The sequence below is a fragment of the Terrapene carolina genome, unplaced genomic scaffold (genome assembly GCF_002925995.2).
Source record: "Terrapene carolina triunguis isolate 2854851 unplaced genomic scaffold, T_m_triunguis-2.0 Scaffold231, whole genome shotgun sequence".
In the NCBI taxonomy this organism is placed as follows: Eukaryota; Metazoa; Chordata; order Testudines; family Emydidae; genus Terrapene; species Terrapene triunguis.
In genome coordinates, this window is record NW_020664582.1 from 13,944,517 (window position 1) to 13,972,006 (window position 27,490).

The window sequence follows — 27,490 nt, forward strand, 5'->3', positions numbered from 1 at the left end:
TTATTTCAAACTGTACCATTAACATGAAAAATCTTAACTTCAGCAGTTCTGTTTTTCTTTTTGGTGTGGCAACCAGCTTTAATAAAGAAATAGAAGGCAGAAGATTTTTTGTAACAGGTAAAGTAAACTTATTACTGTCTCGAGTGAAATTTCTGTAAACAGAAAGATTATTTCCCTTTCTTATTCTTATTTAAAATTCTTGGTGAAAAAAGGCCACGCTGAAAATCCTGACAATATAGTATTTGGAATTTTGGTTTCTGGAATAAACTGCCTTTATTTGCACCCAGGGAAAAACAGTATAGTCAACACTGCCACCCTGTGGTTTTGAGCTCCATTGCACTGTTACACTTCCCATTTAAAAGAACAAGGACAGGTCAAATTATTAAGTTTTGTGAAAAAGATTTTAAGAAAACAGCATGAACATTTCCCAACTTTGGGGGAACCTAAACATCACAATATTGTGCTAGCTTCATGAGAACATAAAAGTTAAGTGACTCGAAACTATTACATCTATTTTTATTAAAGTTGCAAGAAGTGCAAAAAGATGACAGAAAATTAGATTTTTAATATTTTCACTTTAATAACCTAAGGTATTATTTGTAAGATAGGTATGGAAATTTACTTTTTAAAATACGGTTAACCTGACACATTCAGAAAATAAAAGGAACATTGTCAGATTAAAATAATCCAAAGTAATTAAAAACAATAATTAAAAATAAATGTAGAGAAAATTTTTTTTAGCTCATTTTAACAGGTGCATTAACAATACTGCAAAGAATTTATAACATACGTCCTCATTCCATTCAATCCTTTGGGTCCAAAAACGTATAGAAACTCTATTAAAAAAAGTATTGAAACTTCAGAGTAGAAAAAATAAATTCGCATTAAAAATTAACTATGACACAAAGAAATTATGACACTTGAGCTGCATCCACAGTATTTAATTTGTCTGAATAATATAGTTACAGATAAACAGGTTCACTCCATATACAATTACTGATACTTTTTTTATACAGCTCATATTCCAATACATCAACACTTTTATTTACATGGTATTTATGTACATTAACATCTTTCTAAAGTCAGTGCATTGTCAATAAGTTTTATACAATAATTTACAAAGTGAATGTAGTTAACTTAATACATTTCCTGCTAATTCGTGAATTAATTTAATTAAAAAAATTAATTACAACCAATGTAACAAACACAAAAGATCAAACAACATTAGTAGATTGTGCTACCTGCTTAAATAAAATCTTTTAAAGTAAATAATTTGAAAATCTTTCAATTTTCATGGAGTTTGGCTAGGGAGATATAGACAAATGTGATCCCAAAATCCCAAAATGAGAAATTCCACAATTCATAACATTTGCTTTTCTTCAACCTCACTGTTTAGACCACTCTAAAGATAAAAAGAACACACAGAATAGGGATCGACACCTTAGGTCAAAGACAATACTTATTTTGAAACTGATCAATCCTTACAGAAGTTCAACTTCCATTTAAGATTGTGGGGGTTTTGCCTGAGTAAAGACAGCACGATCAACTTTATATAGTTTCTTAAATGGATAAAAACAGCCCCTTTCTGAAAAGCAGATACTTACCAGTTGATTTGGCATTGTTGTAGAACATACTGAAAGGAGGCTGAATATTAACTAATTTTACAGATCTAGAATGTAAATGTAAATTTAATCAGTAATTATGCCAAGTCTAAAGAGGGATGCTTAAGGAAATGAATGATAAAATTACTAACTTGCTGAGGCTCAGTTGAAGAAAAGGCTGAAAAGAGTGAAACATTTACCTCGATTCAGATATGCTAACAATTTAACAAGGCTAAAATACTAAAAGAAATGCCTACTCATAAATAACCTTTTTTCCAGTCTTGAACAAGCCCCAATCCTGTATTCCTTGCTCAAGCCAAAGCCCCACTGACTTAAAAGGGAGTTTTGGATGGGCAAGGAAAGCAGAATCTAGCCAGTGAGTAATAAAATGAATGCCAAGTAGTTGCAAATTTGTTGACTAATGCTGTTAAAAAGTGTTTTTTTTTCCCAAAAACCCTGCAAATTAATGCCTAGCCTGTTACAGTAAGAAAATTTGAAAATGCAAACCAATTAAAAAAACAAATCCAGTTTAAATTATGAAATGAACAAAAATCCTTCTTAACATAACATAACTACCTGACAACCATCATTTGACATTTGTTTTAAAAGACACAGTAGATAACAGTGACATCCATTCACTCCAGAGCCCTTACAGCAACAAAAATAAACAATGCTTCTGAATTGTAATTGTATGAATTTTTTTAAAAGTGCAAAATTTAAAAGCAACACTAGTAATGAAACATAACATCTTTCCTTCCATGAGTTGGGAGCACTTTGTGCAAAGTGCACATTCAGACACAATGCATATAACCACAGATATTCCCTCCAGCCTGAAAGAGTCTTTTTTTTTTTCTTCAGACTTTTCAATGTCTAAAAGATAGGATTCCTCAGGCCAGATAGCCATTCCTGAAACTTGCTGATTTGCACAACCAACATGTGGAGAAAACAAATTATAATAAACCATTCAAGTGCAGAAATCAATCTGCTCTCAAATTATGATTTGGTCGTGCTCCCAACATACTGAAAGCAACGATACACATAAATAGTGGCAAATATGGAAAAATTCCATAACCATTCTGTAAGCTTTGTGCACTTTTCATTTTCTTGCTTTCCCTGTCTTGCCAATAAAATGGGATGAAACTTCAGGAAAAAGGAGGTAGCAATATCATGTTGTCAATAGACAACACTACAATTTTTTCCCATCATCTTGAATCTAAGGAGAACCTTAGGATTTTGTTAGAATAACTGGTAAACTCTACACTACTCTGTTTAGCTCTTATTTGGACTATTTCATTTAGCTCTTATTTGGTCCTCGTTGGCTTTCAAACCATTTTATTTAAAGGCCAATGGCAGTTTTAATCTGATGTCTAACATCAGAATTGTTTAGAGCATGTAGTGAGATATTAGAACAAAAACAATGTTTATGTTAACTGCTAGCTAAATAGATGTTTCTTTTTGTGCTTTCTGACCACAGGATAAGACAACTGACATTTAGCTCGTTCACTTCAATAACACTGTAGCCAAATGTAAGTTTCATCCTGCATGCTCTCAAACGGTCCATGGAAGATCACTTGTTTACTGTAAAACACAGTACTTTTTATAATCAGACTCAAAATCTTCATCCATGCTGCTTGTGTCTGCCATCTTTTTGCCATCTATCTTTGGCAGAAACTGTGCATAGTCTACCCCCTGCTGCTCGTAGAAAAGAATGTAGGCAGAGTCGGTGTCAATTTCATCAGGATGTAATTCCTGTAAAGCAGAACAAACATTTACTAAAACTTGAAGTTGTACCATTGTGCTAACATCACTGAATTTAAATACCTGCACTTACTGTAGAAACAATCATTTGAAATGGACAGTAAGAACAAGAACAGTCACATTTTCTCAAATCTGCCTTATTTTATTAATCGGGCTAAATTATTTACTTGAAAGTGAGTTCACTTTTATAATAATAAATGCAATTACTTAGAAAATATTTAAACCACAATTATCCAGTAGCTTCAATTCAAAATGTCTAGCACAAATGACAAAATTTATTTTGTCTAGATTGTTATTGGGCAACTTTTCTATTTTTGGCTCAAAATCATCAAGTATGTTTCCTTACTCTGTTAGTAGCATATATTCAAATTTTAATATTAAAAGTTTTCCAAGTACAATTTCAGGGCATCATTTTAATGTTCATATGTTACTAATTTTCAAGCTATTCATATTTCTAAACAAACAGTTCACATAAAATTGGGTTTTAGCCCCACAAAACTTATCTTTCATGAAAATGAAATATTTACCTTACAGCTGCTGTCATTGTAACAGTACCACTTGTTATTTGGGTTTTTGGCATAAGTGACATAATGACCTCCTCCCATAATTCCTGAATGGCACTAAAAAAAGATTTTTTTTTTGTATTAAAAATATATCATTCATTGAGATTGAAACCAATCTGCTTTCTGTCACTGAGTGGCAATGGTTCAAGACATCCCTTGAAATCAACAGATCCTAAAATGCTCATCTACTGAATGCTTCAATGTTATAGGCCCTATCTGGTCAAAGCTCTTTCCTCAGGTGTCAATGCAATCTAGAGCGGTTTCTAGCTACAATCTAAGTAGGACATACCAACTGCGTTATTCAAGGGGATGAAAGGTATGTCATGGATGATCTTCTGGCAGTTCCAGCTCAACCTGGCCAAACTCCATTAAATTTCTCCGTCACACCCTTTTCCTGCATTCATCTTTCTCTATTATAAAACCTTAGAGACCACCACCATTTCCCCCATCACTTTTATCCTTGAAATCATCTAATTCCTTCCCATATCCATGTATTACCAATTCGTTATCTTCTACAATATCAAGTAAGTTGGATTCTTAATTTGTCACCACAGCTAAACAAAAACCCCACACTTTTCACATCCTGGTCATACTGTCCCTTGCTATATTGCAACCACTCTTCTTTGGCCTCCCTGGTGCCTACATCTCTCTGATTCAGCATGTTTAAAACACTGCTGCAAAGATTATTTTCCTTGCCTGTAGCTCTCACCACATCACTTCCCTCTTTGAACCCCTCTATTGGCTACTCCTCACCTACCACATCATGTTTGAATTTCTCATCCCTTATGCATCTCCAGTAACGCCGCCAACCTCAGTGTCCCCCTAGTGTTTCTCTCACTGCTCCCTCACCACATTTATCTTCATCAGTGTTGCACCATATGCTTAGGACAACCTCTCAAATGCAGAATGTCAAGCTCCCTCTCTCTCTCTGTGACATTTGGGGGAATCTGGCTGTATAACTTATGAATTCTGGTTGATATTGTAAAGTTATTATGAAATTGCTGTGTCATGGAATGCCTCTCTCTCTCACAGACAAGGTGTTAAGCATGTGCCCCCAACCCTCCCGAGACCAGGTACAATGGTGAACTCAGTGACTGCCTGGACTTCATTTGGACTCTGGAGGCTTAAAACACACGGGATCCCTTCACAACAGTTCAGCAAGTGTCCAGCAGGGCAAGTGTGTCTAGACCTGACAGTCAAACCTCTCCCAAAGATTCACTTCTTCTGAAAGGCCTACGAATACTCATGAGTCAGTTAAATGCCCTCTCCATGCAAACTCAGTAAGAGAGAATATAGTGTTAGAAGGGAGAAATTTAAATAAAATCAAACAGCAGTGTCATCAAATGCGCACAATGGTCATCAATAACCAGTTAATCTAGTCACTGTCTGCCCCCTTCATTAGGAAAGTGCCTATCAAACTTTAGATGCTGTATTCGTAAGTATTAATAATGGTAAGAAATTAATAAGTTTTGGTATTTTCCAGACTGTCAGACAAATTAATATTCAATATGTCTATATCTGTCTACATGCATACTCCTCAAACATTCATCTGGCAGGCCAGTATCTGTGAAGCATTTTGAGAAAGTAAAGCTTTATGTAAATGATACTTTAATCATTAACTCTAGTAACAGGTGAGAATCTAAATCTGGCAAAAAAGTCAGGTTAGATATAAGGATACATTTAACAATATAAACAATTATGAAATAGAAAATACTTAAGGAAGCAGCTGAGTCCCCATTATTAAAAATCTTCAAAACCATTAGAAAAAGTTCCCAGTAGAATCAGAGCAAAGAAAGATTTTATTTGACACAGGCACCTATTCTCTGCCTGTGGCACACAATTTCAATTGTTGGGTGTAGTGTGAAGATGTAGGTGGCCCTGTAATACACAGGTCAGACCTGATCATCTGGTGGTCCCTCTCTGGTGATCCCCCCCTGGCTTTAAACTCTACGACTGACTGAGATATTCAAGCAGAAAAGCACTGTGCAGAGATTAACTGTTCAGTTATATTCAGCTTTATGGTAAACTGAATTTACTGAGGATAACTCCATTTAATTCTTCTTTTTGTTATTCTTCTCAATGACACGTGTTTCCTTCATGCCTATTGCACGTGAAATTCTAAACTTAACAAAATTGCAGTTTAAGCATATTTTACTTATATAAAATGTCAACTTACCGAAATTGCATATAGATTGTAAATAGGGTTAAAACAGACTTCTCTTTGGTCATCTGTAATATCCTCCTCACTGTGGTTATCAATCACACCATTGATACTGCCATTATTATATGAATTCTGCTCACAAACGTATCCATTGGCTAAAGTCATCTCGTCTTGAAAAATGAACAATTCACTCTGGCTACCGCCCAAAACGTGTCCTTTGCTAATGGCATCTCCTGGGTCAGACGTAAGTTTCTGTTCCTGGTCAGTACCATTCTCTTTACTTGCATCCAAATTTTCTTTGCTATTTGATAGTTTGTTTTTACCTATCTGTGGTAGCCGCAGTCGCCCTTTACCTCTTCCTAAAGCCCTGGGGCTGCTATTCGGGCTACTGTTTTTACTTGAAGGACAGCTGGTTCCACTTTTCCTCCCCGATGATGGAGATGCTGTAAAAGAAAGAAGTTAAATCCTTCTAAGTAAGCAAGCTGAAAGCCTAGATTTTCCAAATCAAGATTTCTTCCAATAACCAGAGACCCTAACGAACTCAACTTTCAGGATGGATAACAACTTCTTTTTAGCGACCAATTCATACTTTATAGTTAGAACTCAGATTGAGACTATTAATTTTACGTGGATTAGCTGGCAGATCTTGCTTACTTACTCCCCCACCTCCCAAATCTACAATGGCACATATAGCAGTTGAAAACTTCAAGCCACAGAAAATTTGAAATGCCAATATATACCAACCCTGAATAACTCAACTTCTTATTAATGACTGCTGTAATAGGCTTACAATGGAAAACAGAGGCAGAAATCAATGTTTCAGAATAAACTTAAATTCTGAATAAATAAAACACAAATAACCTCTCTTTTACAATGAGTACACATTTCAATTGGCTTGTATTTTATCAGTTCCAGAGTAAAGAAGATTTTGAAGAACTACCATACTTCTTGCTATAGGTCAATAATCACTAATTTCTACACTGCAATTTATAGAGAGACAGATTTCCTCTATTTATTCCCTACCTTTGATATTATTCAAGATGCTACTAGTGTTAAATGAGGATGGACTCCTGTTCAGCACATCCCCTTCGCCTGATGTATAAGTATTTTGGAGATCTGTTTTTCTAGGCTCCCCTTGCAGAATCCGTGGCTCAGAAAGGTCATCAACCTGGGGAGTTAGTTGCTTTCGTTGACAATGACTTGGATCCCTTTGTACCAGAAAGGCACTTGGGTCAAAATTTTCACGAGGAAATTTAACAATTTTCTGAGATTTTATCCAGCGGCCATTTACAAACTGAAATCGTTTCAGGTGAATTATCTAGGGTGAAACACATTAAAGAAAACAAGGTGATGGTTATATCACAATGACCTAATCAAGTAATTTAAATGTTTGTTTTATCCTTCCAGAGATATACATACTATAAGATTAGAACACAAATCAATTTGAATTGTACAATGTGTGTGGTATCTGGGTCCACAGAGGCAACATCTACCAACCAACAGTAGGTATGAGATAACGCTTTAATAAATAAATAAATAAATAAATAAATAGTAAAGCATACTTTGTGTTCTTTGGAAAACTTATAAATTCAAAGGTAGCAAAAGTAGATGTTGCATAATTTTAAAGAAGAGAACAAGGCTGTGTTCCATAAAGGTAACAGAGCCAATGGCACTGCAATAATTGCAATGAACATTTCAATCCTTTACTGCAGCAGAACAACGCATTTAAGCAGAGTTACAGCATTTTCCATTTACATTATGTAAAACTGATAATACACGTGTAGCAAGTTCACATTGGGTCACCTATGATAGCCATGATTCGGTTGAGACAAAAGGGAACATAGGTAGATCTAAACCTTCCTTATTCTGTGAAAGTAGGAAGATGTACCCGGCAATCCGAACTCTTGTGATGAGTGTACATTTTTACTGTTGCCCAAAAGAAAAAGAAAATTATTGAAAGTTGTACCAAAATAGGGGGAAGCCTCCAAAGGTCCAGTTTTTTAGTGGCCAGGCAATGAGTCTTGCACTTGGAACAGTAATACATCTCATCTTCTCCCAGTTCTTCCTCACTGGTAAAAGCTCTTAGACAGCTATCCAGATTGATGGGCTCCGCCTGAGCCCGTCGGCTTTGTTCAACACTTTCGTGCTCTTCTACAATCTAAAGAGGTTACCAGATAAGATGAACTTTGTATCTTGGCAACTTTCCTAATACAGTAGACCCTCAGAGTTATGAACACCAGAGTTACAAACTGCCCAGTCAACCACACACCTCATTTCGAACCCGAAGTACACAATCAGGTACAAGCAGCAGAGATGTAAAAAAAAGCAAATACAGTACAGTACTGTGTTAAACAAACTACTAAAAAAAAAAATAAAGGGAAAGCAGCATTTTCCTTCTGCATAGTAAAGTTTCAAAACTGTATTAAGTTAACGTTCAGTTGTAAATTTTAGAAAGAACCACCATAATGTGTTGTTCAGTTACGAACATTTCAGAGTTACGAACAGCCTCCATTCCCAAAATGTTCGTAACTTTGAGGTTTTACTGTACCTCAAAAACATACCAAGTACTTCAGATTCATGTCCAGGGTTCTTAGAAGTACCTTGCAAACTTATTGGGGAGTAACTTATTTAACTTGTTTGAAAGGAACTTCAAACACAATTTTATGTGATAAAGTCACATGTCTGTCATCTTAATGTGAAGCTCAGGAACATAAATCTTTCAGGGGCTTAGGTATGACCGCAATACAGAGGATAGCAAGTTTCTCCACTTCAGATCATTAAAGGTGTCAGAGGAAGTGGCTAAAAAAGTCAAAAGTTTTTTTATAAAAACGAAATAAGCAGGGTCTGGGGCTATACTGTTTTCAAATGCTTTATTTTACCTAGAATTTCTTCAAGCAGTGACTTTTTTTAAAAAAAAGCCCAAGCTTTGGTAACCATTGTGAAATTTAGACGAGTTATTTATTTTAGCTAGTTCTAGGTCTCCTCTTTAGGATTATTAGGTAGAGAGATGTTACTATAGAATTTTTTAAAGATCTTCCTATTTTTGTCTGATTTCTCCATTTCTATTGTGCGGGAAGGAAATAACTATAAGGCGCATTTAGTGCTTTTCAACCGAGGATCTGAAAAAATCCTTTACAAATGTTAAGCCTCAGACACTCACATGAGATACAACAAGTATTACACGTTCAGTCTACATATAGGCAAATTGAGGCACATGGCAATTTGATGGTAGCCATCATAAAAACAGGATAACCTTAGGAAATAAAGTTATTTTATTGTAGTATGTACTTAATGGCTTTTCCCATCTTTTCTGTTAATAGGATATTCATTTTCCCTCTCAAAGTAATGAGATGTGCAAATAGCTCCAAGGATCCATTATTTAGATGCAATTCTTTCAGTCTATTCTCTAGAATTTACTCATACCTGAAGCTAAGTTTATTAGCCACCTTCTAAGCACCACTTGGGTTACTTCCCAGAGATTCTCTCTCGAGACAATTTATCTCTACCATTTAATTTAAAGTACTATATTATTGTTTCCTATGCTATGTTCACTCATACTGTGTCCTTTAAAGTGGGCATGGTCTCCTGTCGAACTCCACGTTATTGGAGACTCAGACTGACATCCGTTGGACCATTACATGATGCCTACAGAGGCATCAACTGCTCCTTGTAATAGTGGCCGACAGTAAAACAACCAGTCCACGCATGTGTGTAGGGATCAAGGGTAAGGAAGTCAGTCTTCGCCAGCAGAGTTTAACGCTCCATATGTCTGGCAGATACCCTATACGTCTTGAGGTGCATAGTTGAACTTCCATCTTTCCCTAAGTTACCATCTTTGTTCATCAATACAGGAGTATTGTTATGCAGTTAAAATCTCCTCCCAATTTAGTCTCACTCGTCCTAAACCTCACATTCTGGAAATAAACTGCAAAAAGTTTTGGCCTGACCTTGGTTTTTGGTGAAGATTCTGCCAATCGTAACTTCTTTACACAGCTTGGAGCCTCTAAGTACCAGATTTCTGCCTTCCTTATTTTTGACCTGGTCATCCACCTGTAAAGCTATGGTTTTTTAAAAAAATTATTGCCACCCCTTGTTTCTTAGCATAACCTTCTCTCCTAACCTTGGCACCGTACAGGGTCCGGTTCTAAAAGCACTTCTCAAACAGTCAGCCGCCCTGTACTCAGCTGACAATGATAATTGGGATCAGCAAGTATTCTAGGCATGAATTTTAAGGGGTGCCATTGGTAATATGGATCCGATTCCCTGAGGGGTGGAGGAATGAACTGGGAGAGAAAGAGAGCTGGAGTCCAGTGTTTTGCTTTTGCTCTCTGAAGCCATAATGGCTCAAGCAAGTTTTCCCTGATACAGGCATCTGGACTTTGGCTGAAGCTCGCCTTGTGTTCTACCATTTACTTCAGGATGCAGATAAGGAAAGTCATGTGTTTTACATTTAGATATTGAAAGACATGACATTTTTTTTAAAATACCCACACTTTTGCAGGTGCTTGAAATCCAATTCAAGCCAGCAAAGTCAACTGCTTAATTTGCCGTCATTACAACGAGCACATTACAGAATGAAATGTAGAGATATTGTGTTTCAACAGTGTCCCTACTCGGACCCCCAAGTTCCAATATTCTAATGGTCTTTTACTAACTACTTTTCCACCGAGGGCTTGTTTAGACAAACAGTTGATGCGCAGCAAGCTTGGGTGTAAATCCACAGTGCACTGACTGGTCATGTGGACCCTGCTACTGTGCACTAAAAGTTCCCTCGAGTGCTTTGATCTGCTCCGCTGTGAAACAGGAGTAGGTCAATGTACACTGGCAACTTTTAGTGCACTGTAGCAGAGTGCACACAGACGATGTTCAGCACGCTAATTTGCTGTAAATGTACTAGGGCTGTTGATTAATCGTAGTTAACGCTCAAGATTAACTCAAAAAAATGAATCATGATTAATCACAGTTTTAAATCGCACTGTTAAACAATAGAATACCAATTGAAATTTATTAACTATTTTTGGATGTTTTTCTACATTTTCAAATATATTGATTTCAATTACAAAACAGAATACAAAGTGTACTGTGCTCACTTTATATTAACTTATAACTGCACTCACAAACAAAACAATGTAAAACTTTAGAGCCTACAAGTCCACTCAGTTTGTTCACATTTACAGGACATAATGCTGCCGGCTTCTTATTTACGTCACCTGAAAGTGACAACAGGCATTCCCATGGCACTTTTGTAGCCGGCATTGCAAGGTATTTACGTGCCAGATATGCTAAACATTCGTATGCCCCTTCATGTTTCGGCCACCATTCCAGAGGACATGCTTTCATGCTGATGATGCTCGTTACAAAAAAATGCGTTAATTAAATTTTGACTGAACTCCTTGGGTCTTTGGGGGAGAATAGTATGTCTCCTGCTCTGTTTTACCCGCATTCTGCCACGTATTTCGTATTATAGCAGTCTCAGATGATGACCAGCACATGTTGTTCGTTTTAAGAACACTTTCACTGCAGATCTGACTAAACGCAAGGAAGATACCAGTGTGAGATTTCTAAAGATAGCTACAGCACTCAACCCAAGGTTTAAGAATCTGAAGTGCCTTCCAAAATCTGAGAGGGACGAGGTGTGGAGCATGCTTTCAGAAGTCTTAAAAAAGTTTCCGATGCGGAAACTACAGAACCCGAACTATCAAAAAAGAAAATCAATGTTCCGCTGGTGGCATCTGACTCAGATGATGAAAGTGAACATGCGTCTGTCTGCACTGCTTTGGATTATTATCGAGCAGAACCCATCATCAGCATGGACGCATGTCCCCTGGAATGGTAGTTGAAGCATGAAGGGACATATGAATCTTTAGCGCATCTGGCATGTAAATATCTTGCAACGCTAGCTATAACTGTGCCATACGAATGTCTGTTCTCCTACTTTCAGGTGACATTGTAAACAAGAAGTGGGCAGCATTATCTCCCACAAATGTGAACAAACTTGTTTGTCTGAGTGACTGGCTGAACAAGAAGTAGGACTGAGTCGATTTGTAGGCTCTAAAATTTTACATTGTTTTATTTTTGAATGCAATTATTTTTTGTACATCATTCTACATGTGTAAGTTCAACTTTCATGATAAAGAGATTGTACTACAGTACTTGTATGAGGCGAATTGAAAAATACTATTTCTTTTGTTTTTTTACAGTAAAAATATTTGTAATAAAAAAATAAAGTGAGCACCATACACTTTGTATTCTGTGTTGTAATTGAAACCAATATTTGAAAATGTACAAAACCTCAAAAAATATTTAAATAAATGGTATTCTATTATTGTTTAACAGTGCAATTAATTGCATGATTAATTGTGCGATTAATCGCCATTCATTTTTTTAATCGCTTGACAGCCTTAAAATTTACACCACAGTATGCTGTGCACTAGCAGTTCCTCTCGACAAGCCCCAAATTCCATCTGACACTCTGAAATGTGGACAAATCCACCCCATATATACAACACCACTGGTTTCAATTCAATTAACACTAGAGACTAATTTGGTCCAAATTAAATGATGCCATTATTATGCCAGATGTTTCTTGTACCTTTTGGATTGTTACCTCTCCATGTTCTGTAAATCTCCCTCTCTCATGACCTATTTAAAGGTTTTCAACTTCTTTAGCATACTGCAGTCCTTTTCCCACCAACTCTCCAAACCCTGCCAATGTAAGTGCCAGCAAATCTCCAGAATGCACATCATCTAAACTCAAATCAGTTTGCTCCCAACACACAATCACAGCTAGTGACCCCTTCTTTCCTCAGCTAGCCTCTTCCACATTTCATAACAGAAAAACACAAATTAAGGGAATGCTCCATTCTCCACGTGGCAGGATGTCGCAAGCTGCCCCTTCACGGGCAAACACAGGCACAGTGGTGTCTCTGAGTTGTTAATACAACCCCTTTACTGCTCTAAGATTCCCCTGAGGACACTTGCCTGAGAATATTGGGTGATCCTGGCTGTCCTTCCTAACTATTTCGAGGGCCCTACAGAGCTCTTCAAAGCCCCACTAAATGACTATGCCTTCAACTTCCGGGTTTCAGAAACCACAAACATCGTAATACCTTACAGTAACCTTTCTACTTCTTATTCTATTAGGGATTAAAGTCTAATTTTATAAGAGCTCAGCAGTGCTTCCCTTCTTGATCACAGTTAATCCCACGGACCCACCCCAGTGATCTTGCTTTCTCTCCCCTCAGGAGAGAATCGATGATCCTTCAAATTCCAGTCAACGCCCCTGAAGTTCTGAACTGACAGCCTGGATGCAACTTCCATCCAGGACGCCAACCCTCTGTGTCTCTGTGCACCCACTGGCATACGTTCTTCACACACATATCCTGTCACACAATTTCACTAAAGTTTATTCTATAACATCTCAGATCAAACAATTTCAAGTTCGTATAGTCCCTTTTCCACACAGCACATCCAACTTCCTCTCACGTTAGGTAGCCCTCAAACTGATAGGTGAGATGTTTGGTTGAGTTTACACATAATGTGTTCAGGGCATACAATGCACTTTTTAAAGTCAGGAGGCAGAGAGCCAACAAAACTTGTGTCTTTCATCAAATGCGACAATATGGGCCAAATTTTCAGTGGGCATCCAAATGTACTTGTACATACTATGCCTGTTGGAACACTCTCCTGCCCCCCTGCTGCCCTTCTCCTAACTGTTCCTGACTATTCTGAGGGCGAGGCTATAAAAGATGCTGTGGGGCTCTGGCTACCTCAGTTCCTCTGACGGTGTCCACAGATCTGAGACCGTAATTAGGACTCTAGGGAAGAGGGGAAGGTAGGCATGGAGCGTGAATGTACACAGCTCATGCAGTACTGTCATCTGTGGAAGGTGGAATGTGAAGTCCTAATTAAACAGTGCTCTTCAAATACAGCATCCAACCAGAATGCTACGTCTAGTGCATAATGGTTTGTAAGTGTGTGTAGCAGCTCTGCAAATTTCTACGATGGGTATATGCCTAAGGCATGCCAAGGTATTTGCAGTGTAAAGGCCCGATAGGGATGTGGAAATATGCGTCCCATAAACTGAGAGCCCCAAATAAATCTTGGGGCTATTGGGAGAATGGATTCTAGGGTCAACATACAGAAACTGAATATTCTGACGAAGGAGTTGAGCTTTCTCAAGTCTAAGATGGGTCAGAGACAGTTACTGATTCTGAAGAAAGATGGCTATCTGGAATACGAACCCTTTCCCCTGAATTCCTTTGGAACGTCTTCTATAGCCCCTACTTCCATGAATGTGCAAACCACTTTTCTTAGTAGGTTCTCATGAAAGGGGCACCCTAGCTCCTCCTGAAGTAGTAGGACATGGAGCCAGTTTTACACTCCCTGTGAGCTCTTGGGGTTAAGGTGTTGCAGACCACAAATGCTGAAGGAGACTGTACTTTCGCCACTCAAGCCAAATACCTTATTGGAATCCAAAGCAGGGAATACAACAAGACAAGAGGCACACCTCTTAAATCATGACCTCTTCCCCTTTGCAGCTACCACAGGATTTGTAAGCTTTCACACCAACGTGTGGGAAATAATAAAATAAATACTTAGACATTTTAACTTCTTTATTTTCTTAACACTAACTCTTCAAAGGAGGTTAGGTCCAAATTGCATCTCCCTGGAGAGGTTCCTGGTCTGTCCGCTGCCCCAGTTGAAAGGAACAGAGGTGGCCAGAGCACACCCCTTCCTTTTATAGCCTTACCCTGGATTTTCAGGAATAAAGAGAGGGGCAGACAGGGGTGGGAGACAATTCCTACGGACACTGCTGTGACATGTTCCACTCAAAGCGGCACCACGGGTGCATCCCATGAGTAGGAATGTATAGCGGTCACTCAAAGAAGGGTCTGTTTTCAAAAGTTTACAATCAAAAAGTTACCTTTTTAATTTATTTACAATTAAAATTTCAAGAATTGTCAGCCAAGTTCTGTTTGTAAAATGTTTATTTAAACTATGCACAAACAGGTAACGCAGTCTTTTAATGTACAAACTGAGCATGACATCTTGGGTTTGGGGTTTTTTTTGCTTAAGAAGTTACCCATGAGGGCACAAGTTTTTTATAGGCACAATTTACACACAAGTCACAATCCCAAAATCACTTACACATGCTATCTTTAGTTACATAAGTAGTCCCAATAAACTAATGAGGCTACTCATGTGCATTAAGTTTAGCTTGTGCCCAAGTGCTTTCAAGATTGGAGCCTCTCTTTTTTGTGGATGTTGTCCTATGTTTAGTGCATTTATGGAGACTAAATCAAATGTCATTGTATCGGGATGCACTGGGAATGTGCACCTTTTGTGGTTGTCAAAAGCTTCATCACGAAGTAAAAGGCCTATGGATGTCACAGACAACCTTCGAGTTAGCTCTTCCTATTATTGATTTTGTATTCATTATTTCAGTAGAGGACGAAACACAAAAGCAATAAGGCAAGTGCCTAAATACTGAGAATATGTTTCTAATCTCGCTCCGGCTGAGATGGACTAATGATGAGCACGCAACCACGGAAGTGATGTTAAAATGGGATACATTTCAGAGCTAATAAAATACAAGTAAATATCGCAACCTAATGATGTGCTGCTGGGTTTATTTTGTAAATGATTTTACCCGTTCCTGTGATGTCTGGTAGCGGAGATGAAGGGCTGTAGGATCCCAGTCTACGGCGATGTAAGCATTTCCAATATAAGCCCTGTCTTCTGCACACTCGATTTTACACCCACGGCAAAATCTAAATGAAAAAAAAAAAAAAACCCCTTAGCCTCAATGGTGACAGATGAATTATCCAATAACTTAGATTCCTGTTAATCAGAAGGATACTTTGTTCTCCTTTTTCTTAGACCATGGCCATCACTGTGGTGTTTGAGACTTTGTCTTCTGTGCCAGAAAGGTGTGTTTTTACAGTAGGATAACCCAGGCATGTCAGTGATCATTCTGTAACATCCTAGTGAAGACAGGGCACCAGGTAGCTAGGCAAAGTCAACACTATATCCTCACCCATAGTTGAACTTGCCTAGCTACCCGGCAGTTAAAAACCACAGTGACCGTGTCTCCACTAGGATGTTACAGCGGGATAGCTAATGGACACACTTTTTTGTAATCAAGACAAACCTGAATGCTTTCCAATGGTGCATTATGCAACATGACTAGTATTTGTCATGTGTGGCTCTTTTCCCCTCTCCAAATTTTGTGTAGACTTTTAAATGTGTGCGTGATGCGGGGTGGATTATAAGATAAGGCAAGGTCTTCCTCTTCTATGACAGTTTGTAACACAAATAGGCTTATTTTTTTGTTTCTTTTCAGTCATATTTTTTCCTGGGTATGAAGTCTACAGGCCCTTGTGAGGACTAGACATCAAGAGGTAGGATCTCAAGGTAAGCCAAGGACTGTCCAGTATAGTGTCAACATGATTAGTTTCAGGTTCACTAAGGGTCCATCTGCATTACAGATATAATCACACACTAGCTTGGTTGTCTCCTACAGTAAGAGATGTACCTGCTCTAATATATTTGATTTAATTGCTTGTGAGGACAACAACATTTCAGGGTGTAAAATGGTTATACAGCTATATAGTCCAGCCTTAGGTGAATAGTTATACTGGTAATATGAATAGGCCCTAAGGCATAGTTGAGTGTTAGACCTTAAAGAACACTTGGTAATTTTCAAGTGTTTCACATCATAGAGACAAGTCAATGTCTGATGGCTTTTGGGGACTTTCGAGGGTGTTCTAGACTAAGAGAAAAGGTTTCTGGCTACTGAGAAAGAGGTTACAGCTCTTGTCTATAGCAGCTCATACATGCCTTTCCCCAAGATGAACCACCTACTGTCACTGTCAATTCCTACTCAGGCTAGGGGGCAATGATTTATATTGGAAGGGTAGACTTGAAATAGAAAGACATTTTCTTCATGCAGAGAGGAAGCAACCTGGGGACAAATAGTAAGGGCTTTTTGGGTGGTCATAGACTTGTTCTTTTTGGGGGTTGGGTATTGACTTGTCCTGAGGAATGTAATGGGTTAAAATATATTTTAAAACTTGGTGCTGGTCTCCTATGTTGAAGCTTGTGTGTCAGAATAGTTTTCAGCTCTGTAAGTCATAAAAGCAATTCTGCAGTGAAAGCCTGCCACTTGGGGGTTTTGGTTAAATTAAATTCCAAATGCTCATTGTTTGATATTATCTCTTGAAGTCCTGAAATCTATCAAAAATCCATTATCATACATTAGATTTCTGCTTAAGTTATCCCCTGGCTCAATTCTAGAAAGAGCAATTCACCTGTACCATGGACACCAAGCACAAGAATTTCCATCCTTCTGAACCACCCTAAGGGTAAATGGATACTGGTACCCCATGCTGTCGTCGCTGAAACAGAACAGAATACAACAAGAAACGTAAGTATTGATCGAATTCCTTACCATACACCACACACTATTCACCCTACATTTGATTTTTTGCTTGGAAGGAACGTTTAATACAGTAAGCAAGCATGATGGTGCATGAGATCACTGCTTAAGGGAGCCAATTCCAACCCATTAAGAGCTGCTTAACAAAACAAGATGCCTCCCTGTGTCATCTAAATTCCAAATACACACACTGTAATGTTTGCTTTGTAAGTCTGCTCAGCAGGACAGTCACATTAAGCTGCAACATATTTTGGAGGGAGGAGTCCAAAGAGCAGCAGGCATAATTACAATACAAAAATCAATCCATCACACAATCATACTACAAGCCTCATTTTATCACATGGTAAAATAAAGCGATTGGACCATTTCCTGACAAGGACAGTAATGAACTGCAGAGATGGAAATTCATAAATACTTTTAAAGATCCTGCTGAGGTAACAGATCTCACATAAGACTCTATAGCAGTAGAATTCTCTCCGCATATGCTAGCCGATACATTGAGCCAATTAAGTAATAGTCCAGATTATCAGAGGGTCACAGGAATACCTTAAATTGGAAAATGGTCACTCATCTAATCTGAAATATATTAAAACATTTAATTCACTATGTTAAAGATAAGAGACTTGTTTAGCAGTCATAATGCAGCAAGAAAGCACCCTGATGGGAACAAAGGGACATAGCAGAAAATTTGCTAGAGGCCAGATCTACACACACAGTTGCACAGATACAACTAAAGAGGGTGTGTGTGTGTGTGTGTGTGTGTGTGTGTGTGTGAGTGTGAGTGTGAGTGTGAGTGAGAGAGAGAACGAACCTATTTAATTAAATCCACACAAAATCCTGTGTGGACATATTTAATTCCATTTAAACCAGGCTTATGTCTGTTAGTCCTGTATACCTGGCTCTTTTCTCTTTCCTCTTTGAATACATTTAATAATTTGCCACAAAGCCAAACCTTCATCCCATTCAAGTCAAAAGCTAAATTCCCACCAACTTCACCGGGAGTAGGATTGCCATTGAAAGAGTATCCATTTACTCCCCTAGCTAACATGGAAACAGACTCACTTGTTTAAATTAACTCAGCTATAAATTAATCCACCGCACAAGCTACTTATGCAATTAATTACATTCCAGACCATCTAAAATTACTGCCACACAGTGAAAGGACTTATCAGTATCTAATTCTTAAAATACATCAACTGTGCTCAGAGCAAAAAAAAGTGAATTATTTTCCTGCACCAGGCTGCATAATGAATTATCAATCAATGATTCAAAAATATCCAGTATGTAAGAATAACTTAAATTGAAACCTAAAAGCATAAGATAGATAACTATATTAAAGGACCCATAGCATCATTATTTAATTTGTAATACATGAAGATGACATGTCTACAAAAATAACCCACCAGATGGAATCCGCAGGCAACAATGCATTTGAGCTAAAAATATATGCAATAGTTTCTAAAATAGTTGACATTTAGAGTTTAATTGGGCATTAAGACCATATCTTCATCTTATGGAATGTCTCATGTCAGCAATTAAATTGACAAAGCAAGGCTAAGCACTAATACTTTTGAATCCTTATAAGGAAGTCTGTACCATAGTAAAGCGTAATCCCAAGCCATAGGTTAACACATCCAACTCACCAGTCTTGTGCATGGTTACTAGCTTCCTGGGGAGGGAGAGGGCTGGCAAGCCGGGAAACCTGAATCCATACTGCATCATACAAGTCTTTTTTCCGAGTATGAACAGTACATGGAACAATTAATGGCATTCCAAAGAGACTGGGACGATTCTTCTGAGATGAAAGGAAATATAGTTCTGTCCGCATCTGTATTTACAAATTAAAGGAATAAACGTAATGTATTTTTGTGTGCGCATTAACTGATATTATGACTATTAGAAAGCTGACTCTTTCCACTTGTCATTCACTTCAGTATTTTCCTGTGCTCTGTTTGATCTTGAAAGAGACTAATAATTCTACAATAAAATCACTGAGTATCTCTGAATCATGCTAGTAAGTCAGCATTAAAAACTGTTTTTTTTGTTTGTTTGTTTTTAAAGTTGAGTTATGGTCTGAAAGTTCTGTCATTGACTTTTTATTTACTATAGCAAGTGTCATATAGACCGCAATTGCTAGGCTGTATAAGCATTTCCATCATAAACCTATATTAAATTAAACTTCTATTTTCTATTTAATATTACTTTGGTCTTTCCCTTGCCCACCAACTGGTAACATTTAAAAACGTAAACAGGCACCTCTACATACAAGTCATCAGTCCCATAGCACAAACCCTGCCCAGTGTTTATCCCTTGAAAAAAAGATGGTATTGTGACTAGAAATCACAACAGGAAGTCAGATTTGGGCTCTGTGGACTGTGTGTGATCTTGGACAAGTCACTTAACCTTTGTGCCTTATTCTCCCCATCTATAAGAATGGGAACAATACATCCTATGTAACAGATGTTGAGGCTTAATACATTTGTGTTTGTAAAATATATTGAGATCTCTGGATAAAAGAAACAAACTAGTATTAGCCAGCTGACCCCAGCCACTAATAGAATGCCTAGAAATAGAAAGCTCTAAGCATGAGCTTTTGATGGAGTTTCTGCAGGCAGTTTGCTTTGCCTTATGGGCTGCATAACTAGTTTGGATCTGCTAAAGAACATTACACCAATTCCCTAAAAGATCTCCTATCAACCCTTAAATGAGGCCTATGGTGGTGTTATTGGACAATGGTTAAAAAAAGCCCCACACAAATATACTGTGAAAAGAGAAGTTATGCAGCCTTCAAGCCCACAAACCACTGGCTGTAAATGTCAACCGCTTCTAATGTCTGAAGGCTGAGAACGTATACAGAGTGCAGAGTTATCTGAGGCACTCAGTCAACCAGCCGTGACATTTATAGTTTAACTTGGCTACAGATGCATTTTACAAAGAGCAGTTGACACTAATAGAATGACCTGCAAATGTACCATATGCCTTAACTCTATACTGCTTCTGTAAAGGAGATGATGCAGCTCCAGGTAAAGGGAAAGAAAAGAGTTTCAAGTAGCTTCTCAAATCAGATTTCTTCTGATCAGAGTGGACGCCTGAAAGCAAGATAGATTGGACTACAATGAACGGTCAAAAATGTGTCTTAGCACTAAGGAGATATGCTAAGAGTCACTGAGGAAAGTAAAACACCTACATTAGACATTGTGGCTAAACTTTCAAAGGAAAGCATAACGTGCTCATACAACTTTACCCGTATGTCTACACAACAGGTGATTGTGCATATAAATGGGCACTTGTGTTCCCTTCCTAGGACTGCAAATATACATTCATTCATCACAGCTCCATCCAAAAAAAAAAAAAATCAGTGCCTTTTACAAGTAGCCTACACCACACATTTGTAACTAGTGCAGAATATACTAACCATTTTTCTGTGGACTGCAATGATGTAGCCTATAAATGGACTATCAGAAAGCAAAGACATATGACCATTCATCATCCCATTGGCAAAGTTATTCTCTGTTCCACATGGCACTACAGTATTTGGCATTCCATTTGGAATTAGTGTTGGTCTGGGGAAATCCCCATTCATCATTATGTTGAGCATTCCATTAGCTGATGGCCCAGTGGAGAAATCTGAATTTAAGTACAAACACATGGTTACTGAATTATGATACTTGCACTATTAATATTTATGAACTATGATTCAGCTGCTTTGGCTACAAATCAATCTGCTCAAACTTGCTTGTTAATGCTATCTTGTATAGCAGCGACCCATATCATTTACTTAATGCCAGGAATCTACACACCATAGTATACACAGACCACGGACAAACATTCACATCTATCCCTTAATACCACTTCAAAAACAATTAAGTCTTTGAGAAGCGGATGTAGCCAGTCCTACTCTCAATATACATCCCACTGTTAGCAGTGTGTCTACTGCTCAAAACAGGAGAATGAATCAGATTCTGTTCCCAGCTCTGCCAAAGATTCACTAGGTGACCTTCAGCAAATCATTTCTCTGTGCCTGTTATGCTCTTTTTAAAATGGGTAAATTTAAGATTATGAAATGTTGTGAAGTTTAATAAATGTTTATAAAGTGTACTAAAGTCCTTGGATAAAACACACAGTACAGATATTATTGTTCCCAGTATTGATGCCAAATCTAATTATAAATACACAATTAGCAACAGCAAGTAGAACTGGTAACAGTGTTGTTTTTTTAAACATTTCCTGTTCCATCCAATTGAGTGTATGAAATATTCTTCCCCTCCTCCAAACCATGCTTTTTCTTTAGCCTTGTCTCTTTCCCCATTATAAAGATAGATTTTTCCTGTATCTCGCCATCTATATCTGATCAATACTCCTGGGTCAATTTAAACAAACAGGAAAATGAGTAATTTTGTTTTACCTGTTTGCACAGGACTAGAAGCTGACGTAGGGGATCCTGGGACCGGTATCTCAAACGCACATAAAAACCCACTCACTGATAACCGAACTTTCTGGTTGTCTTGAGGAAAGTTCTGTAGAGAAAAACAGAATACAAGGAATAATAGTATAATATAATAGCATTTAGTATTTTCCACTGTGATCCTGCATATGTTTATTTGTTGAAAATGTTAATAAAAATTGTCTGCTTCAGCTTTTCCTTTAGTCTCCCTCTTCCATCCCTTGCTGCAGAGAAGGAGACCCAGCACCATGGGAATTGCCAGGTCTCCAGCCAGTGCTTTGTGGACTATTGACAGTCCATTGACCAGCCAGAGCCCCTGCTCTCTGTAAACATAAAATAGTTTTGAAAAATATTTTGTGATGGCAGACTTGGCTTTAAAGTATATAAATTTTATTTAGAATTCATAGGTTATTTCTCATCAGGCTTCAGCCCTAAAATATTTGGTAGTGTTTAAACACATGTCATCACTGCTTGTCTTTGAGTTACGCCCGGTCAAAATGAGAAAGTTGTATCATTTCACCTAAAAAATGTGTTTTTTAAATAACTTTAGTTTAACTGGTGTAAACTTTGGTTTGGTTGGTTTAAGAGTGGTTTATTTGGGTTCAGCTTAGACCAATTCTAAATTAACCCTGGTTTAAACCAAAATAAAAGCATTCACATGGACTCACACCATTTAAACTAAATTGATTTAAAAATCACATCTTTAGTTAAACTGGTGCAGTGTTCACGTAGACAAGATCTCATGTTGAAGAGATATGAAGGAATTTTAGTATGTTGATGTACAGGCTTCAGCAATTACTTTAAGTACTGAAAGGATGCTGGTATCAATGAAAGCATGTTACCTTTATATTAGAGCTATGTACTTCTGCCAGAAGAATCTGTTCTGGTTTTAGCCCACAAAGTTCACTTAGCTGCTTTTTTAAACCTGTATACTTCTCATCCATGTTCAGTCTGAGCCCATATCGAACAGGGGTGGTACCATCTAATTTAATTACTTTAGGAGAAAGAAACACACTTTAGTCAGCAAAATGGCAGTGTTTTTGTGAGAATAATACATTTCTCATTTATTAAAAAGCTATTGTTGCTTCCATTTTAAGACTTGATCTTTTCATCGACTACCAGACACTTTTCTAGCGTTTCAAAGACAAAAGAATGTCTTAATACTAGACAAGAGAACCTTCATTACCTGCTTAAGTGTGAGAGCAGCAGTTAAGAGTTTTGGTTTTTTTTTTAAACACTATGTCTTTATTTTCATGTCTCAAGATCCAAGCATGAAAAATGATTTTTCAGTTCTGCACTAGGCAGACTCTCTCAAAGACTATTTGTATAATCAAATTGCTACTGACCTGAAAACAGTCTAGAAGGCCTCAAATTCTGAATATTATACACTTTAGTCATCAAATCTTTTAGTTGAGACAAAACAGGTGGTAGCGCCTGAACTATGCTCACTACTACGTAAATATTTGATAGCGAAATCATTTTTTTGCTCTAGTGTAAATTAAGCCCACTGAAATGAGGTAGATTTTAGTAGTGTAAAGGGGCGCATTTATGCTAGAATATTTTACCTCAATTCCAAGAATGGTCCAGCTGCATTAGTGCTAAGTGCCAGTATAGACGGGACTCCGACCACTGTGCCCTGAAAACTTGTTCTGCATCACTGCTGGAAAGTGAGTATGTTTTAGGACAGGCAAGACCAGAGTGATTTAAATTCGACTACCCACCTGTAATTTCTAAGTGCATGTAGCTATCCATTGGAAGAGGCAAGGATAAAAAATTAAAAGGGTCAAATCGAACACTTATGTGCCCACATGTTTTGCATTTTACTTGGGACCTTAGCTGTCCATGAAACAAATCCACTACGATTGATTTGTTTCTTCTCAGATGATTTTCCCAGGCCTGAAACAAAGTGCAAAAAAAGTTAGAAATGTAGCACAATTGCTTGGACTTGGCAGGGGGAAGTGTGTTACGAGATTCCAAGATATTTATAAACATATGGTGCTGTACTATATATGCTGTACTAGAAGTTATTTGACCAGTGTTGTAAACAAGCAGGAAACAATTTAGTTTCAACATTAGAAAAACGTTTGTGATTTAGGACAATCAGCCTGGGTTACAGCTTCTTTAAGTAGCTCTGGGCACAATCACTCGGTATCTTTTCAAGTTTTGCTATACACTGCTTCTGAAAAAGTGACTTCCTTAAGATGACATTGTGAGGTTCCACATTTATGTTCTCCTCATAAGTTTTAGGTCAAATGTACTCAGCTTACCAGTAACAGTGATTTTTCTAGCTGCCTTCAAATACAATGTAATATATGAAAAATTCAAGCTGTGTTTATTCTGCCACTATTATCTGTCACTGATAATAAATATTCTACAATTTCAATTTAGTGACCACTTTTTTTAAGGTATGAGGCAGAATAGAATCCAGCTTGCTCTTCCACAGATCTGCAAGAGTAAAAATCTATCTGTGTAAGACAAAGAGAGAAGGTTCAGACACAAAGGGAGTAGACTGGCTGAACAGAAAGGTGACATTTGTACAAAGTCACTTTTCTATTACTGCAATTTATGAGATGTTATGCTTACTGAAATAGCTTACTGAAATATAATAGTATACTAACAGAAAGCTTGCTTGAATCCAGTCCAAAACATCCTTTTTAAAAACTTATCTATGTTTCTACAGATACACATAACACATCATGTATCTACATAACATCAAGAAAGTTTGGCACGTTAAGAAAAAAGGGAAAAGTCTCATTAACTTTTACTCAGCATCCATGTGACTGAGCAATCAATAGCTAGAATTTAAGGATCTATCCTACAAAAATATTTATTCACAGCGTTTACAGTTTTTAATGATCCAAATATGATTCTATGTTCAGTTCAGAGGTAAACACTGTACAGATCCAGTATGTAACAAAAGAAAACGCAATAATAGTATTATAATGGAAAATGTGACCTTTAACCTTACTGACAAGATAGAAAGCCAATATCACAAAAAAAAAGTGTATTTACCAAATTACTAAGGGCTGGTCTACACTGCCGCGCTAGTTCGGCGGCTGGGGATCGAAGTTCCGAGTTCGATTTATCGCGTCTGGTCTGGACGCGATAAATCGAACAAGGAAGTGATCCCCGTCGACTGCGGTACTCCAGCTCAACGAGAGGAGTACCGCGGAGTCGACGGGGAGCCTGCCTGCCGCGTGTGGACCGCGTCTGAACCGCGGTAAGTTCGAAGTAAGGTATGTTGAATTCGCATACCTTACTTCGACTTGGGGGGTAAGTGTAGACCAAGCCTAAGAAACCACATATAGCTCCCAGAAATACCATAAAATCCGCAAGTATAATCTGGCTTTCATTTTAGAGTGCTTGGCTTCATATATATGTTTCAGCTTGCATAAAATCTGAAATTTGAGGGCATATCGCAGACTCCAGAAAGTGAAAGCCAATAAATATGACCACTGCAAAGGTCATGGTTAGGAATGAATTCCTGTTTACAAAAATATACTTTTGGAAAGTTGGATAATGTTACGTTGCAATATAATATTTATTTTAACCTTTTATAGCAGACTCAAGCATCCAAGACAAATTTCCTTTTAACCTCACTCAGAGGTGGGCAGGTAAAACTGTTTATGCCATGGGGGAAAATATTTCAGAAATTGTCTAACTGTCCTGCTATTCTACTGAGTCTACAGACAAACATTCCTATGCAACATGCTTCAGTGAGGTCATAAATTTTCATGGATCTTGTTGAAATGAACAGATAAAATCATCATCACTTGCTAAAAATACTATGAGGAATCCTATATTGTATTTCAGTTGGATTAAATATTGCTTTTTTAAAAAAAAAAATCTTTATTTCACTGGTTCTAGAGTGCTGTCAGAAAACTGTGTGTCAGTGCAGATTCTACTGGTCTACTGTCAATAACTTCCAGTTCAGACACACCTCTGCTGCTACCTCCCAATCGGGTCGACCATCACTGTCTTTCAGTTCTACATATGGCTTATCATGAACTCTGTTCAGATCCTCATGAAGACCATCCAGAAGAAAAGCCAGAAGCTCCTGTGAGTCCTGCTGCTGGAAACCATTAAATCTTGGAGCATATTTTGCTATCGTCCACTGTATTAAAAAAAAAAAGTAAAAACCAAGACGTTATTTGATAATAAATCACAGAAACCTTTACTTATAATAACAAATTAACCTAGTGAAGATGTATGATGGTGACCAGTGTAATAAACTACGTTTTTAAGTGTTAAAGATGACCACATAAGTTTCCAGGGTAGGAGCGAGGCCAATTGTGAGTTATGAATGGTCTTTAATCTCTTATCAAGGGAAATAAAGGGCCGTATTGTCAGCCTGGTGTGCACATAAGCCAGAACTCCCATTAACATTAGTGACTGCTTGAATCTACAGCTTCTGCACTGGATTATGACATTCCCCACAAAAAGGGTATTACAATGACCATCGTCATGTGTCATATTCGTGACATACCTGTACGTGCTTGTGTGACACATCCTAAATTGTAATTTAATTTCCTAAGATTTCTAAATTAAAATTCTTTTAGGTGGGTACCAAACGGTACAATAAATATTCAAACTCCCTTCCAGTCCTACATTTATACGATTCTATTTCTCCAAAGACTGCAAGTAAAATTCACTACTGGTATCACTGCCTACAACACAGACACTTAAGCTGCACACCTAAGAAAAATTTAGAGGGGTGAATATGAATCTTCTCTCAAACTGTCAATACAGAAACACTGATGGCAGTATATTTATTGAATGTACTAAAATTTTGAAGGCCATATTTACCACAGCCAGAAGTAAGTGGTAAAGAAATGTCTTAATCGTTAAGTTCAGAGCAAATATGACCATTGAACATGCTGAAGTATCATTAAGGAAACTTTTAAAGAATATTATAAAACAGACAACATCAAAAAGCAGAAAAGGAAAATACATCTAATTTTTTTGGATAGTAAATTTTTTGTAATTCCACATCACTTTGCTACCTATAAATAAGGCGCATTAAATCCTTACCCGTAGCTTTAATGGAGCTATGTTCTTTTGAGTCCCACTCCATAGTTCCTGAACCAAATCCCCATAGCACTTGGCCATATGTCCTTTCATTCCTATTGGATTTGTCCTAGAATTCATAAAGTATATTCATTGATGTTTTAAATAAAATGAGCGCTTACAAAGTATGGTGGAGGAGTGTGTTTCAGGCTAGCTAGTATTGGTTTATCTCATTCAGCAACAGAAGTCTCCCTTTTTAGGTATGTCTAATCTAGTGCCTGTTACCGGGTGCCATTTCAGATTTGGGAGGCGGGGGCACAACTTTAATTGTGATTCCAGGGGCTACTTAGGCACCTGAAAACTCTAGGTTTTCCCCTCCAGATAATGGGGGAAAGGAGCGTAACCAAAAATTATAACTTGGGTGGGGGGAGGAGGGTGGCTCAGCTCAAAAATTTGAAAACTGCTCAGGGTGCAGGCAGGGGGTAGCTAGGGGCTGTGCCGGGAGGGTTGTGGCTC

The 27,490-nt window shown here is 37.7% G+C and overlaps 1 protein-coding gene across 5 annotated transcripts in view; it reads right to left on the minus strand.

Annotated features, from left to right (window-relative positions):
* Positions 1-940: 940 nt before the first annotated feature.
* Positions 941-27,490, minus strand: part of USP32 (ubiquitin specific peptidase 32) — a 144,173-nt gene continuing 117,623 nt past the window's right edge. For 3 of the 5 annotated variants that reach the window (XM_026656509.1, XM_026656508.1, XM_026656507.1), the window contains exons 21-34: positions 26,999-27,104; positions 25,908-26,081; positions 23,689-23,863; positions 22,810-22,961; positions 21,929-22,040; positions 20,939-21,150; positions 19,167-19,351; positions 17,396-17,482; positions 15,736-15,856; positions 8,050-8,241; positions 7,107-7,401; positions 6,099-6,526; positions 3,887-3,979; positions 941-3,350 (exon numbers count right to left, since the gene is read on the minus strand). In XM_026656509.1, the coding sequence (XP_026512294.1) occupies positions 3,177-3,350; positions 3,887-3,979; positions 6,099-6,526; positions 7,107-7,401; positions 8,050-8,241; positions 15,736-15,856; positions 17,396-17,482; positions 19,167-19,351; positions 20,939-21,150; positions 21,929-22,040; positions 22,810-22,961; positions 23,689-23,863; positions 25,908-26,081; positions 26,999-27,104 (2,506 nt within the window). In that variant the 3' untranslated portion in view covers positions 941-3,176. Of the gene's footprint in view, positions 3,351-3,886; positions 3,980-6,098; positions 6,527-7,106; positions 7,402-7,939; positions 8,242-15,735; positions 15,857-17,395; positions 17,483-19,166; positions 19,352-20,938; positions 21,151-21,928; positions 22,041-22,809; positions 22,962-23,688; positions 23,864-25,907; positions 26,082-26,998; positions 27,105-27,490 lie in introns of those variants that run through there. The other 2 variants (XM_026656510.1, XM_026656511.1) reach the window with 2 other exon arrangements.